The sequence below is a fragment of the Nymphaea colorata genome, chromosome 6 (assembly GCF_008831285.2).
Source record: "Nymphaea colorata isolate Beijing-Zhang1983 chromosome 6, ASM883128v2, whole genome shotgun sequence".
NCBI classification, from domain to species: domain Eukaryota; kingdom Viridiplantae; phylum Streptophyta; class Magnoliopsida; order Nymphaeales; family Nymphaeaceae; genus Nymphaea; species Nymphaea colorata.
Window position 1 is genome coordinate 19,113,371 of NC_045143.1, and position 16,493 is coordinate 19,129,863.

The following is a 16,493-nucleotide window of genomic DNA, read 5'->3' on the forward strand; positions in this document are numbered from 1 at the left end:
CATGTCACTTTTTTTTATTTTCTTTTTCTTCTTTGACAAAAGCTCGTTTTCTTTTATATGAACAAAAGGTATTTTTGTCATTAACTATACTGACCCACCGTTACAACGCATATAACCAGTTTTTTGAGTCTTTAGGCTCTATCTATAGTTGCCTTCCTGAATGTTTGAGATCTGACGGACTACATCTTTCATGGTGATCATCTTGTGCAAAAGAAAATGAGTGGACGGGAACATTGAGACAGTGCATTTCAGTAACGAGGAAGAGTGGGTGACCAGCACTTTTATAGTTAACGGAAAGATGTTTGATAACAAGAATTTTTTGTTCCTTTAAACTATAATCACTAATAACACAAATTAGATTGACAACAAATAAAAAAAAAAATTTTTTGACATTAATAAAATTAAAAAAACGCATCGTTTTTATTTTTTTTTTAATACATTTTTTAAAGTTTTAAATGGCTAATTAATTTATCACTTTTTTTTTTGTTTTTTCCAATAGAAAAAACGCTTTTTATGTGACTATAGTTGAAAAACAGAACACATTCAAGAAACCACAAAGTTTACAGATATACATTTTCTGTCGGCAGATCTTCGTCCGACCTTAGAGGTCGAACAAAAAACTGTGGACAAAAGTTGGCACTCTCGCCCAAGAAATCAACAACGCATAAGGGGCGTTTGGATGACACCTGTTTCTATCTTAGTTTTGTAAAAGCTAGGCTTTATAAAAACTAAGCTTTTTAATGTTTTAAAAATTTTGTTATCCAAAACTTGGTTTTTGAATAATCTAAAATGGATCAAGTTTTTCACTTATATTTACAAAACCAGGTTTTCTCAAAACTAAGTTTTTTTTCAAACTCAATTTTGATGGCACCTTAACCGTCCTGGTTCTTGGACGGTTCTTAAAGTAAAACCAAATTTTTCCTCCAAAACCTAGTGTTATTGCCAAAACTAAGCAAAACCTGATTTTGAAGTGCCACCAAACACCCAATTAATCATTTACTGCACGCAATGTGGCATGGATAAAACTGAAAAGAGCGAAAATCCCATCAAACGCCCCTTAAATGTTATGGGCATCTTGGTTGAAGTTCTACCTTTTTTTTTTTAAACTATAAAAACATCTCTTTGTTTTTACTCTGTGCGTACTACAGAACTTTTTCCTTTTAGTATTTCATGGTTGTGCGAAATGCGTTATTATGCTTAGGGGGCGTTTGATACGCCGAAAATATACTGTAGCAACGGAAAAAAAATTCAAATCTTAAAAATTTTTCTGGTTTATCAAACGCGAAAAAAAAAATCGACCGTTACGATCGATTTCGGAAATTTTTTTCTGAAAAAAAATTTCCACCCGAAGGGGTGGAAATTTATTTCCAGAAAAATTTTTTTGCCCGTTAGGGCATTCTCGCTTCCTCTCGCTCGCGTCGCCCGTGTCTTTCTCTCGCCCGCTCCCCGCAGCCTCCTCTTCCTCTCGCTCTCTCCAGCTGCTCTCTCGCTCTCCCCTTCTTCAAGTTTCGGCGGCGGCGCCCGGTGATGTCGGCCCCCCGACGGCCGGCCTTCAAGCTCCACGAGAGGCGGCAGGGCTTAAGGAAGCTCGATATCAAGCTCAGCATCGTGGCGCTCTGGCCGCCCCACCCTTCCCCTCTATCTCAGCAGCTCCTTCTCTCCCCCACCACCGCCCTCTCCAACCTCTCCCTCTCCGGCAGCGAGTCGTCGTCACCGCCAGGGCCCAACACAGAGGTAACGGAAGAGGAGAAGGCCATCGTGGAAAGAGGAAGAAAGGGAAAGAGGAAGAAAGAAGGGGAAAGGGAAGAAAGGGGAAAGAGGAAGAAGGGGAAAGAGAAGAAAGAAGGGGAAAGGGAAGAAAGGGGAAAGAGGAAGAAGGGGAAAGAGAAGAAAGAAGGGGAAAGGGAAGAAAGGGGAAAGAGGAAGAAGGGAAGAAAGGGGAAAGAGGAAGAAAGAAGGGGAAAGGGAAGAAAGGGGAAAGAGGAAGAAAGAAGGAGAAAGGGAAGAAAGGGAAAAGAGGAAGAAAGAAGGAAAGGGCATCGTCCTGCACCTCTCCTCAGGCACACAGTCGTCATCTTTCTCTCCTCAGGCACACAGTCGTTCTCTGCCTCTCCTCAGGCACAGAACCGTCGTCTTCCTCTTCCTTCTTTTCCAATTTTTTTTCATCAAACAAAGAAAATTTTTTTCAGAAAAATAAGGTGGTTTTGGACATTGGAATTTTATTTCCTATTTATCATTTCCAGGAATTTTTTTCTGAAAATTTTTTTCATTTTTAAATTTCCTGCCATCAAACGGCCCCTTAATGACAAAAGTACCTTTTATTCAAACAGTAAAAGATAAGTTTTTGATATGATAAAAATAAAAATGAAAAAATGAAATGACTACAAATGACATGCTTTTTTTTAAATTATAAAAACATCCATCTTTTTTTAATGCGTATAAAAGTTGTGCACAAATAACAGCACAAAATTTCGTACGCCAACAGAGTTAATGAGAGTACCCATGGTTCACAAAAAGAAAAAAGATAAATTTATTGTAAGGTAAAAAAGAAAACAAAAAAGTGAAATGACTATAAAAGACATATTTTTTTAAAATTACAAAAACGTCTTCTTTTTTTAGTGCATACCATGTAATTTTTACTAAATGTGACAAAGTTTGTTACATGTGTTATACTGTGCACTAAATTTCATGTGTTAGTATGGTTAATGACAAAATTACTTTTATTCACACAAAAAAAAGTTTTTGGTAAAATAAAAATAAAAATAAAAATTTAAAAAGTAAATGAATATACAAGAAATGCTTTTTTTGTAAATTACAAAAACATTCCAGAAATGCTTTTTTTGTAAATTACAAAAACATTCCCTATTTTTTAGGGCGTACCTCAAGTGCGCACACATAACAACACACACAATTTTTACTAAATGTGACAAAGTTTGTTATATGTGCTATTTCGTGCACGAAATTTGTGCATGATAAAAGTACCCTTCATGGTAAGATAAAAATAAAAATAAAAAAAGTGAAATGAATAGAAAGGACATGCTTTACAATAACATCTCTCATTTTTTAGAGTACATAAGCTGTACACGCATAACGGCAGACACATTATTTACTAAATGTGAGAAAGTTTGTTACATGGGCTATAGTGCACGAAATTCCGTGTGACATATGGTTAATGATAAGATATGCCTCATTCACACAAAAAAAAAAGGATAAGTTTTTGTTTAAGATAAAAATGAAAATAAAAAAGTGAAATGAATATAAAAAACATTTTTTTTTAAATTACAAAAACATCCCCTGTTTTTTACTTGTAAGTATGTAAGGTGCATGCATAAGGCACGCAATCTTTGTGAACCCTAAAGCCCACAACATGGTGGTTGCTGGGTCCCACCTCGTTCAAAGGAGCTCTCCACACCATAAACGTTCAAATTAAGCACGCATTGAAGATCTTGTCTTTTTGACACCTGTATCTCCGGTTACGTCCTTTTGCTTGCTGTACTGTAGCTATCAGCCTCTTCCTCCTCCACTATTTCACGACCCCTGATCGTCTTCAACCTTGCGCGCCAGTCCACCATGAAGCTCCTCGCCATGGCGTACGACGCCTTTCTCCCTAGCTCTCTCCTTTTTTTCTCCTTCTTCCTCACTGCCCTCCTCATCCTTCCCCTGATTCTCCTTTTCTTTTCACTGTCTCGAAAGTCCGCTGGTTCCCGCCTCCGGCCACCAGGCCCCTCTCGTCTACCGATAATAGGAAACCTTCACCTTCTCGGCGACATGCCACATCGCTCCCTCGAGCAGCTCGCCAAGAAGTACGGAGACCTCATGTTCCTCCAGCTGGGCCAGGTCCCCACCATCGTTATCTCCTCCGCCCGGCTGGCTCGTCAGGTCATGAAGACCCATGACCACGCCTTCGCCAGTCGCCCGGCCCTGCTCTCAGCTCAATACCTCTCCTACGGCTGCTCCGACGTCACGTTCTCCCCCTACGGCCCATATTGGCGCCAGGCCAGGAAGATCTGCGTTACAGAGCTGCTGGGCTCCAGGCGCATCCAGTCGTTCCAGCACATACGGGAAGAGGAGATCGGCCGGCTGGTGGCGTCGATCGGCAGCCTGGCCGACCGGCTAGAAGGCGGCGGGGCCGCCGATCTAAGCGACGCCTTCTTTGGCCTGGCGAATAACATCTTGTGCAGGGTGGCATTTGGAAAGAGGTTCTCCAAGGGAGGGCTTAACGAGATTTTGACGGAGACGCAGGCGCTGTTCGCGGGGTTCTCCGTCGGCGATTTCTTCCCTTCCTTGCGCTTGCTGGACGTTGTCACGGGGCTGACGGGGCGGTTGAAGGCGAACCTGCGGGACTTGGATCGGATATCCAGCGAAATAATCGCCGAGCATGTGGACCCCGGAAGGCCTCCGCCGGCACACAAGGACTTCGTGGACGTGCTGCTGCAAGTGCAAAGGGAGGGCAACCTGGACGTGCCCATTAGTGACGACAACATCAAAGCTTTAGTCCTGGTTCTCTCTCTCTCTCTCGCTCTTTTTCTTTCTCTCTCTCTCTCTTTTTCTCTCTCTCTCTCTCTCTCTCTCTCTCTCTCTCTCTCTCTAAATATATATATATATATATATATATATATATATATATATATAAGCTTTATATGTTACAAATATAATTTTATGAGTGAACTTATGATTTATGAAATAGAAAAATGAGAAAAAGAAAAGAACAAAGATTTGATGTCTGAATTGAACTTTATTAATAAAAGAAATTGACGATATTACTTTTCAAAACTTCATAAAGTCAAATTTCTGTAATCCTGTGAGTCTGGCGAAAATAGAGATTTTTATATAATTTGACTTGCCATGCGGTCGGTAAAGAAAGATTAGGTGGGACACGATTATATATATATCTTATACAGCCGTCCTCACAAGTCGTGCACGGAAGCTTCATCCTCCGGTCAATGACAAGCACCACTTGAAAAACAAAAAGCTTGGCTATTTTTTTGCCCCCATGGTATAAGCAATCTAGTTAGTATCGGTATGTCGGTATGAAATATGTATTTATTGGCTTTTATCAGCCTTATTTAATTTTTAACTAAAAAGCATTCAAACTATTTGAAACTAATTTAATATATAAAAATAAAAAAGTGAATAACTCATATTAGACAGTCCTTATACCTCAGTACTGGTCAATACGGTCCGTTAAGGCCGTAAGGGCTAACATTAACAAATATATATATATATATATATATATATATATATATATCATGAAAAAACTAATTGCTATTACTATTATTATTATTATTATTATGCATTTATTTGCACTTTGGTACTCTTTTCACCATTAACGTATCTAGATGATCCCTTTTGGACCAGATTGGTCCAATAAAAAAGCATAGTAGCTACTGGAAAAGACAAAATTTTCAGAGTTGCACGCTGTCATTGTTTTATGATTCTCTTCTAAAATTTAGAGTAGGTTCACAGTTTTTTTATTATACTCAATGTTTTGGGGCAGATTCATGTAACAACAAGGTTTTATTAACTTTGCCAAAAGCTCGTCCCTTATCAGCAACGGGTGCTTTTATGTAGTTAACAAAGGTAAATTTGCAACCGAATCCTTATTTTTTTGATGATAGGCAAAATTTCTCTCTCCTTATTCGGTTTTTACTCCTATTTCCTAGTGCATTAATATTAGGTCCCAAAACAGGAGTGAGGTCAACCACAGGTCCAGAGGGTTTGGTTTTCGTTTATGATCAGTTCAAACATTGCGAGGAACAAGATAGCCAGTTCTTGTTGTCTCAAGGACAAGAAAAACAAAGGCCGCTCCATGGAGCCACCTTTGATTCAAAGAGATGAAACCACCAAGGGAATACCGCCACAGGCCCGTTCGTGTGGGCGCAAACATGCGAATTTGTCCGCCCTAACAACCAAAGTCCGTGATTTTTTATCCTAGCTTTTCCGGCCCTATTTTTACCCCGATTTTTTTTTACTTGCATTCAAACAAGACACGTGAAAGTCTCAAATTATTGGAGACAGTAATTTACAAGCCTGTTCGTCATATTGGGCTGGACAATTCAGGGCGGAGCCGTAGGGGCCTGCCCACCCTAAAAAAGTTTTTTGTTTTTTTTATGTTTACATGTAAATTTTATAAATTTTCTTTATGTAATATAAAAAATTTAAAAAATAATATTTCGGCTCTTGTTAACTTCACTTAGACCTTAAGAAAAATTTCTGGATCCACCTCTAAGCATGACACCAACATGAACACTTAGCCTGACGCGATTAGATTAAAATATAAGTCAGGTTGACTTGGGCCGACTTGGCCCGAACCGACTTAGCACAACACAATTTTAAGGATCAAGCCAAGGGTTAAGATGGCTGGTCAAATAAGGAGTACTAGTTGGGTACTGAGCACTGTGCCAAACCTTAACTGAGACCACTAACTTTACAGATACAAAACATCGATTAGATGTTTTTGTTCAATTGGTTGAATTTTTTGAATGGGCCTGTCAATGTCGCCGTCCACAATTCAATTCAAGACCAGGACCAGTCATAGGCCAAAGTCTGAGCAAGCAAAAAATTTCTCATAAGTGCCTAATTTTATTCTACAAAATTGTTATGGGGATTAAATTAAAATTTCTAATGCTGCTAAGCACCAGTCAAATTTTACTTTTCAAAATATCTGAGAGAAGGGGATTGGCTCCTCTCCTAACATTACAAGAGGAACCAAAACATACTGATTTACCCTGACAGCATTTGGTAACAAGAACACTAATAAGTTATTTTGAAATGTGGTGGCCCATAAATTTCTTGTCGTTTTTGAAACAGGTTCACAGAACCTTGTGTTTGTCAAGAATGTAGTGTTCATGTTACCAAATGCCATCAAAGAGTATGTGCCTTGATATATATATATATATATATATATATATATAGTGTGTGTGTGTGTGTTTGTGTGTGTATTCAGACATGTGGGCCTGAACCCCACCCCCTCTTACGCTTTGAAAATAGTAGCAGAATAACCTGTGGGCACGTGCCCACATAATACCACAAAATTATTTATTAATCTACATAATGATTGTCTCACATCATTTGCATGTTCACAAATTTGCTTCTTTCATTCATTACTTAAGTGCTGCCAGGGAGGGAGTTAGAAATTTTTTTCGTAGTAATCAAACTATATTTTCTTAAATTTTTGCTGGGACAGAATTATATATTTTTAAAACTTTTAGAAGGGTCAAATAGAAACTTTTATAAATTATAGCATGCATTTTTTTTCTTTCCAAAGTCAGAGGAGTAGCCTCTCAATCATTTCATCATGAATTAGGGTTTTAACATTTTTTTAATTACTGTTCTCAACCAAACTAGTTATTGCTTGTAATAATTTTTTTTTTAAAACAAAATATGACTAGCTTTCCTTATGTACAATCATTGAATCTAAGTTAAAAATGTTGGTCACCGGAACACTTGGCTGTGTTTGCTGCAGGACATGTTCGTCGCTGGGACCGACACGACATCGGCAACACTAGAATGGACCATGACCGAGCTCATGAGGCATCCTGAGGTGATGCGAAGGACCCAGGATGAGATCCGCAGCGTCGCGAGGAAAGGAGGAACGATAACCGAGTCGGACCTGGCCGACCTAGCCTACATGCGGGCTGTGATCAAGGAGGCGCTTCGGCTGCACCTGCCGGTTCCCCTCCTCGTGCCTCGTGAGTCCATCGAGCCATGTGAGCTCGATGGCTACATCATCCCAGCCAAGACAAGGGTACTGGTCAATGCATACGCAATTGCTCGGGACCCACATTCTTGGGACGACCCGGAAACGTACCGGCCGGAACGGTTCCTTGAGAAGCCGATTGATTTTAAAGGGAGCCAGGATTTTGAGTTCCTACCATTTGGTGGTGGCCGGAGAGGGTGCCCAGGATACTCCTTTGGCCTTGCCACCGTGGAGCTTGCATTGGCGAGGCTCCTTTGCCACTTTGACTGGTCATTAGCGGATGGCGTGAGCCTAGAGAGCCTCAACCTTGAAGAAATATTTGGTCTAGCAACTCGAAAGAAAGAACCACTCTTATTGATCCCGAGACACTCTATAGAATCGGGATTCAAGCTGATCTGATGGATCCCCTGCCATGTGGGTGTTCTACTCATCCATTGGACTAAACACATGTATTAGGTTTTGCTATTTAAAATGGTTAAGGATTTGATAGCTTTGTATGAGGGCATTGGCTAATTATGTACTAGGTGAAAGAACGCTTTGTTCTTCAGAATCTGGGACCCAAATTTGATATCTCATATATTGTCCATGTCCATTGGATAATTTGATGAAGAGGCTCTGTACTTTAACTAGCTTTGATTCCCTCGTAGATGTTTAGAGGTCGTTTGATTGTTGTCCATTGGGACATGACGTTCTGTTTATTATACTATTGTCTTGTCCACATGGACAATGATGTTTTTTGTCCACTTTTTGATGACTTTAAGAATGGAACAGTACGTTCGTCTTGTCCGACATTTGTTTCGCATATGTCTGTTCTGTTCATCCTGTCTAATGTTTGTTTCTGTCCTGTTCGATCTATTCGTTCTGTCCGATATTTGTGTCTTGCATAGTTAATTTTGTCTGTTCTATCTAGTGTTTGTTTATGTTCTGTTCGAACTGTCTATTCTATCCGGTGTTTATGCCTTCTATAATCAGTTTTGACTATTATATTTATTCTAAATGCTATATGATGATAAGAATATCTTATTTTTTTTTTAACATGTTATATCAAAACAAGTATAAAATTCATAATAACATGTTATATGCAAATCAATACATTTGATAACACGATCCATAATACTATAGCAAAATCAACTCTTTCAATAAAGACATATATATAACAAAAACATCATTACTTTAAAAGGTTTAAACATCTATATAATCACCAGTATCAAGTAAAACTACAAAATACAGGTAGTTTAAAATGTTCAATTGTTGTAAGCCAGATGTTGGAATACATTGACACAAAAAATATGGTTCCTATATAGTCATCTTCTGTCCTACACACTACTCTTCCCATTGAAGCCATGTAATACTTGAGAAGCGACATCACAGTCTGGTTCTTATATTTCATAAATTAAAAAGAAACAAATAATTAGATTATCACCATAAAGTATTGAACTAATCAAGTATAATTAAAACAATTGTATATAATATAATGAAAATGTTAGACAATAAGTATCTTACTTACAACATAATCATTCCACATTATGTCCTTGACCTTATGCCGTGCCTTGGCTTTCAAACCTGTGATGCCAATCTTGTGACAAAAACAAACACCTTGTGGCCGTCAAACAATTCCAATTCTATGGTTTAATTCTTCAACCCATATTCATGGAATACCATATTCAGCAGTCTTCTTCGAATTTCAGTAGTCTTAAAAAATGTCATCTACTTGCGAACAGGTTGAAGGTTCCAAAGTTATGACAAACAGTATAAAAAAATATCAAACAACAAGTTTTGTTGACTTTTCTTAACAAAAAAGATTATACGATACACCCAAATATATGGGAAATGAGTAAATCCAGTTCCATTTTGGAGATGGTTCTAAATCCCTCCCCAGGATCCACCAATAAGGTGGGACGGATAGTTGTATAGCAGAAAAAGATAAATGAAGAGAGAAAAATGAGGTGAAGAATGAACAAACTGAAAAATGAAAAAACCAGTTTCAACACAAGACTGATTGAACCCATATATATATATATATATATATATATATAAATATAAATATATATATATCTTATGTTAGCTTCAAAATGCCAATACTGCGGCAAGATGAATACAAAGTATCAAAGACATTGGACGGTGATTTTAAAAGTTCTGAAGGGGCTAAATAAATCATTCTCAAACCATAGAGCAAGAATCTAACATTTGCTGGTTAAATCAGTGGCAAACAAGCGTGTAGACAGACAAACAATACTATGGTCCAGACAGATTCTCCTTCTCTGTCTCCGTCTAACTTCTCTGAACTGCAATATTTTTGCTGGAGATCAGCAAATGGACATCAGCAAGAGGGCTTACATATACTAAGAATCCACATAAATGGAAAAATCAATTACAAAGTGTCGCTTACTAATTTCCTGAAGAAATTTCAAGAAGCAAATAAGTACTAACTACGATCTGTTGACCTTCAAAATTTGGGACCTCATTGTAACTAAGATTTAGCATCTGAATCCACAATAAATGCTCGATGACCCATATTGTAAGGGAGATATTTGCTCAGACATGGATAAATATTCAGGTGAAGAGTGAGCAAGAAAAACTTTCCGAAGATCCTTCATGAAAGTCCCAATATGATGTCACATGCAGCATGAACCCATATGATGAGGACATTTTGCAATACAGTGTGAAACAAGCTCACAGAACAAACAAAAAAAGCCAGATATCTGTATCACCATCGGAGAATGACTGATAATAAGACAATAAAACAGAACAAACTCATCTGTAAGGACTGCCTTACAATTATAAGCCATCTGTTTAACTATTATATTTAGGCAATAAATTAGCTTGCTCATGTGGATAGATCGTCGTTGATGTGCACTAAATCATGTGTAGCCCATAATTTACTGTTCGATAAGGGCATCAATCGAGGTGCATATGAAGATAATTCACCTGATGTTTGTTAATATAATGTCTATGATTTACCCGCTATAATGACAAAGGTTTAACAACCTGGTGTTTGACTGCTCTTGAGATGCCCTTTCTCAAGCTAGAGAGAGAAAAAATTGCAACAATGCACTGAAACTTCAAGATAAAAGTTGAAATTTCTTCATCAAACTAATATTTTGATAAAAATGATGAACACATTACATATGTACAGTAAGCACAAAACCTGTAACTTTGTGAGGATACATATATATAGATAATTTTACATGTTATTTATCTGGCTCAGAACTTGATTTAGCATGGCAAATGCTAACTAGTAGAAATTTACACTTTTGACCCAGAACTCTAGTTGAAGTGTTCTTAAGCATTATTAATTTTTTCATGAATCTAGGTCTTTAACTTCAACCAGTAGTCAAATTCTACACCATGACTTTCAAGAGGCATTTTGCTAAACTGTGCATAAGCATGTGAAGTAAACCGTACTATTGAAAATGTCAACAAATGTTGCTTGATTCACTAACTACATAGGAATATTCACTAACTACATAAAATTGTTTTTATGTTGTCAGGTTTTTCCAAAGAAGAGGAAATCGGTTCCTTGTTGTAGGCAAAAGTCCTTTGAATAGCAGAATGTGCAGCATCCTCATCTGATAGTGGAACTTCAGACTCATTATATTAGTTTGATGTCTGTAACAGTAATATACACTATTCTGACAGTGAGCTTATCAATTCAAAAACAACTAGGGATAGACCAAACTAAATCAACAATAACGTTCAATATTAGAGATGCTATAATGCAAAGTATCATATTCAATTATCAATAACTTAACAATTCAAGAATATGCAATACACTGGCCTATCAAAAATATGCTCACTACAAATGCAAATTCACTATGGGATCTCCAAGTGTGTTTGTGTGAGCGCCTACGCGAGCCAATTCACCTATTGAAACTGTTGAAATAGTAAAAGCGTAAAGAACATTTGATGTAACGTGGAAAACCCTCAACAAGAGGGAGAAAAACCATGGGTGAGGAGGTTGGTGCCCACTAGCCGCCAGACACTCTCTCTCTTAATTCTTCATTAACACACAAGATTAGGGTTTACAAAGGTATAAGTAGTCCTAAACTAGGACATACCGGATCGGGTCCAGACCCGGACCCAAACAACAAGATCCATCAACACTCCCCCTCAAGTTGGGCATACATATCAAACATGTCCAACTTGGATTCATTTCTCTCAAATAGAGTTACATTTAAGGCCTTAGTTAGAATATCAGCAGTTTGGTCTTCAGACTTCATGTACGGCAATGTTAACTCCCTAGCATCAATTCTTTCTCTGATGAATGACGGTCAAACTCCACATGCTTTGTTCGATCATGAAGCACTGGATTGTTAGCCAAGTTAATTGCAGACTTATTATCACAGTACATCCTCATAGGCCCTTCAATCTCTATCCCAATATCTTTCAGCAAGATCTTCAACCATAACAACTCTGATACTCCAGTAGCAACCGCCCTATATTCACCCTCTGCACTTGAGCGGGAACAAACATCTTGTCTCTTGCTTCTCCAAACAACTAGATTTCCCCCCAAGTAGACGCAGTACCCTGAAGTAGATCTTCTGGTGTCAACACAGCCTGCCCAGTCTGCATCAGAATACCCTTCAATTTCAATAGACCTTTGTTTCACATATAGAAGTCCCTTGTCAGGATTCTTCTTCAGGTAACACAGGATTCTATCTACAGCCTTCAAGTGCATATCTGTAGGTGCATGCATAAACTGGCTCATCACATTTACAGCAAAGGTGATATCTGGTCTAGTTAGAGTGAGGTATATCAATTTACCAACTAGACGTTGATATCTCCCTTTAGCTTCTTCACACAAAAGTTCTCCATCCTTGCTACCAAGTTTGTGCTCAGCATCTATAGGAGTAGAGGCTGGTCTGCATCCCAGTTTTCCTGTCTCCTTTAGTAGATCCAAGGTATACTTCCTTTGACTAAGTACAAGAGTTGTACCTGATCTTGCAATTTCAATACCAAGGAAATACTTCAGCTTGCCAAGGTCCTTTAGATCAAATTCAGTCGATAATAAACCCTTTAATCTTGCTATCTCTTCTTTATCATCACCTGTAACAATTATATCATCAACATAAACCAACAGTAGAGTAACTTTACTCTCTATCTTCTTTACGAACAGGGTATGATCTCAATTTCCTTGTTTGTAGCCATGCTTCTTCATAACAAGCCTGAGACGTTCAAACCATGCTCGGGGAGACTGTTTGAGCCCATACAAAGCCTTCTTCAGTTTACAGCATTTTTCAGGTTTCTCAAAACCTGGTGGCATGCACATATACACCTCCTCTTCGACATCTCCATTGAAAAAGACATTTTTCACATCGAGTTGGCACATCTCCCAACCCTTCAGTACCGCCAATGAAATAATAACTCTAACAGTCTTCATCTTTGCAACTGGTGCAAACGTCTCTAAGTAGTCGATCCCATATTTCTGACTGAACCCCTTGGCCACCAGACGTGCTTTGTACCTCTCAATGTTTCCATCTGATTTGTACTTAATGGTATAAACCCACTTTGACCCAACTAAATGAGCTGCTTTAGGAATATCTACCACCTCCCATGTCTGATTTCTGTCTAAGACATCCATCTCTTCTTGCATAGCATGAGACTACTTAGGGCCACCCTGAGCCTCTGTAACATTCTTGGGAATCACAACCACAGCCAAGGAGGATACAAAACATTTGTAGTCAGTGCTCAATCTAGAGTAAGATACGAAGTTACCAATAGGGTGTTGGGTACATGACCTGACACCCTTTCTCAGGGCAATGGGAAGATCCTCCTTTTCCTTTTCTGTCTGAATTTCTCTCTCAACAGGTTGCTTCTGAGCATGACTTGGGTCATCCAAGGAAGAAATAGGATTGGGATTCAGAGTAGACTTCTCACCATCAATTATCACCTTGTCAGTACAAGCTCTTCTCCTAGAATACACTTGCCCAAATAGATGATTACACTCTATTTTTGTCACTATAGGACACTCTCCCTCCTTCTCCTGTTCATGTACCTCAATAGACGTCCCTTCTTCAGCTTTTTCAAGCACCTTGATAGATGGATTCTCTTCGCGCCTGTAATCTAGAAAAACTGTAAACTGAATTTCTTGAGTTGGAGAATGCTCTTCCTTAGACATTAACTTCTCCCCCTGAAGAGAATTCTCACCAAAAAAGGAGACATGTTCCAAGAATGTGACATCTTTGGTAATGTGAACTCGACCAGTGGTGGGATCTAGACATTTATACCCTTTTTGAGTAAGAGAATACCCAAGAAATATTCCCTTAATTGATTTGGGATCAAGTTTTTTCACATTCGGGCTGTGGTTATGAATGAAACACACACATCCAAAGACCCGAGGAGGGAGGTGAAAAAGTTGGCTACTCCCTAGAAGCATAGAGTAGGGAGTACGACCATTTAGCACATGACTAGGCATGCGATTGATCAAATAGGCACTAGTAAGGACTGCATCTCCCCAATAATATTTTGGGAGATTTCTTTGGAACAATATGGCTCTGGTGACATTAAGTAACTGACGGTTTTTTCTCTCAACAACCCCATTTTGAGGGGGGTATAACTACATGATGTCTCATGAAAAATCCCCCTCTTTCGAAAGAGTTCCTCGACAGAGAGACACATATACTCCCGAGCATTATCAGACCGGAATGTCTTGACAGACCCACCATACTGGTTTTCCACTAGGAAGATGAAAGTTTCTATAATGTGAGGCACCTCGCTACGGTCTTTCAACAAATAAACAAAGGTACACCATGAATAGTCATCTATGAAAGTTATAAAATACTGAAAACCACCACGAGAATGAATGCCTGAAGGCCCCCACACATCAGAATGAATCAAGAAGAAAGCTTTATTAGCACGACTATTTGAAATTGGATATGAAGCTCTAACATGCTTCGCAAACTGACACACATCACACGATAACATGGAAATGTTTAAATTGGAACATAATTCAGGGAACAATTGTTTCAAAATCCCAAAAGAAGATGACCAAGGCGTTCATGCCAAAACAAAAATAACTGACGACACTCTTCCTTCTTCTTCTCTGTCCTGCTGACTGCTGACATAAGGGCGGTGGCAACGCGTATAGGAAGCCGATATAAACCATCAGACACCAAACCAATTCCAATCTTCTTCCCTGTCACCAAGTCTAGCAAAACACAACGTTTTTCAAAAAATATAAGTTCACAGTTCAATTCCTTGGTAATCTTGCTAACAGACAAAAGATTTAAGGGAAGATGGGGAACATGCAAGGCTCCATGCACTAAAAAATTGTTCAACAAGGAAAGACTCCCTTTTCCTGCCACTGAGGTAAAGGAGCCATCTGCAAGGGATACACGTTCCTTTCCCTAGGATAGCTTGTAGTCATGAAAGAGTTTGAGGTTACCAGTCATGTGATGAGTGGCACCGCTATCAACAATCCACTCACCCATACAAGAAGTACCTTTTTCACCCGAAACGGCCAGTGCCTGATTGACTTTCACCTCATCTGATGTGTCTGCCTGACCAACATCTATCTGGCTCAAATATGCTCACAGCTCACGAATCTGTTCTGCAGAAATAGAAACTTTACTGTCACTAGGGTTCAGTGCATTTGAAACAGGCTTCTTCCCACCAGAAGACCTCCCCCTACTATTCTTCTTCTCTGGATGCAGGTCCCAACAAAACGCCACAGTGTGACCTAGTTTTTTGCAGTGAGTACATTTACGGGGGGAACGGCCAGTTCCCATAGAGGCATGGCTAACGAAGGCTGACCGTTCATTGTGAGACATGTGATCCTCCTTTCTCCCAATTATGACCAGTCGCCTCTGCTCTTCAGCTTCAACACGGAAATAAACATCTTCAATATTGAATGATTCTTCAAAGTTAAGAATTTGACTCCTTATATTTTCGAATTCATCGTTCAGTTCGGCTTAGAAAAGGAATATCCTATTCTCCCACTCCTTGGCCATATAATGCATCTGGTCTTGAGGACTACTCCAGACATCATCAGAATGGTAGTCAAGATCCTCCCACTTAGATTTTAATGCGGCGTAGAAATCCGTGAGAGAGAGATCCCCTTGTCGAAGAGCATACAATTCCTTCATTAGTTGATACACACGAACTTTTCTCTTCTTTTGACCATACATCTGTTCCAAAATAATCCACATATCTGTCGCAGTCTTCTTGCGAAGAATGAGAGGTTGAATATCCGAGGATACTGAATTAACAATCCAAGTTTTTACTTGGTTGTCCTCAAGAAACCAAGTATCCCAAGCCATACTATTTGCAGGAGGTTCACCCTTACTCCCATTCACATAGGCAATACGGCCTCGACCAGTGATACCCATAGTGATGGCGGCAGACCACTTAAGACAGTTTTCCTTGGTAAGACGAATGGTAGTGACCTGAACCAGAACATTCTCAGGTCTATAAGTCCCGATTTCAGTTTGATCCGAGTTGACGATTGAAGAGGAAGACGCTGCCATGATCACAACCAGGCTGCAGCAACAAAAAAAAACACTGACGTCAACAAAGGGCACCAACGGTAGCACGGGTACTAATGGCAGCAAGAAGTACCAACGGCAGGCTGGACCCAGGCGACACCAGAGCAGCAGCAAGAGAGAGGCAGGAGCGTAAGGCTGGACTCAGTCATAAAAATCACATTCTAGACCAAATCCTATCCTACAGTGACCTCAAAAACCTTTTTTCCTTCAGCCTGATACCAAACCATAATTTTATCCTACCGTTACCTTATTAATCCTCATACACTTTTGTTAATAATCATTATATTTAAGACCCCCAAAGGCTGACCGAA

The 16,493-nt window shown here is 39.1% G+C and overlaps 1 protein-coding gene across 1 annotated transcript; it reads left to right on the forward strand.

Moving 5' to 3' along the window:
* Window positions 1-3,521: 3,521 nt before the first annotated feature.
* On the forward strand, window positions 3,522-8,490 carry LOC116256137 (cytochrome P450 71AP13-like). Its single transcript, XM_031632371.2, has 2 exons — window positions 3,522-4,500; window positions 7,466-8,490. Exons 1-2 carry the CDS (start codon window positions 3,571-3,573, stop codon window positions 8,096-8,098), a joined length of 1,563 nt encoding a protein of 520 aa, XP_031488231.1. The 5' UTR covers window positions 3,522-3,570; the 3' UTR covers window positions 8,099-8,490.
* The last annotated feature ends 8,003 nt before the right edge of the window (window positions 8,491-16,493 follow it).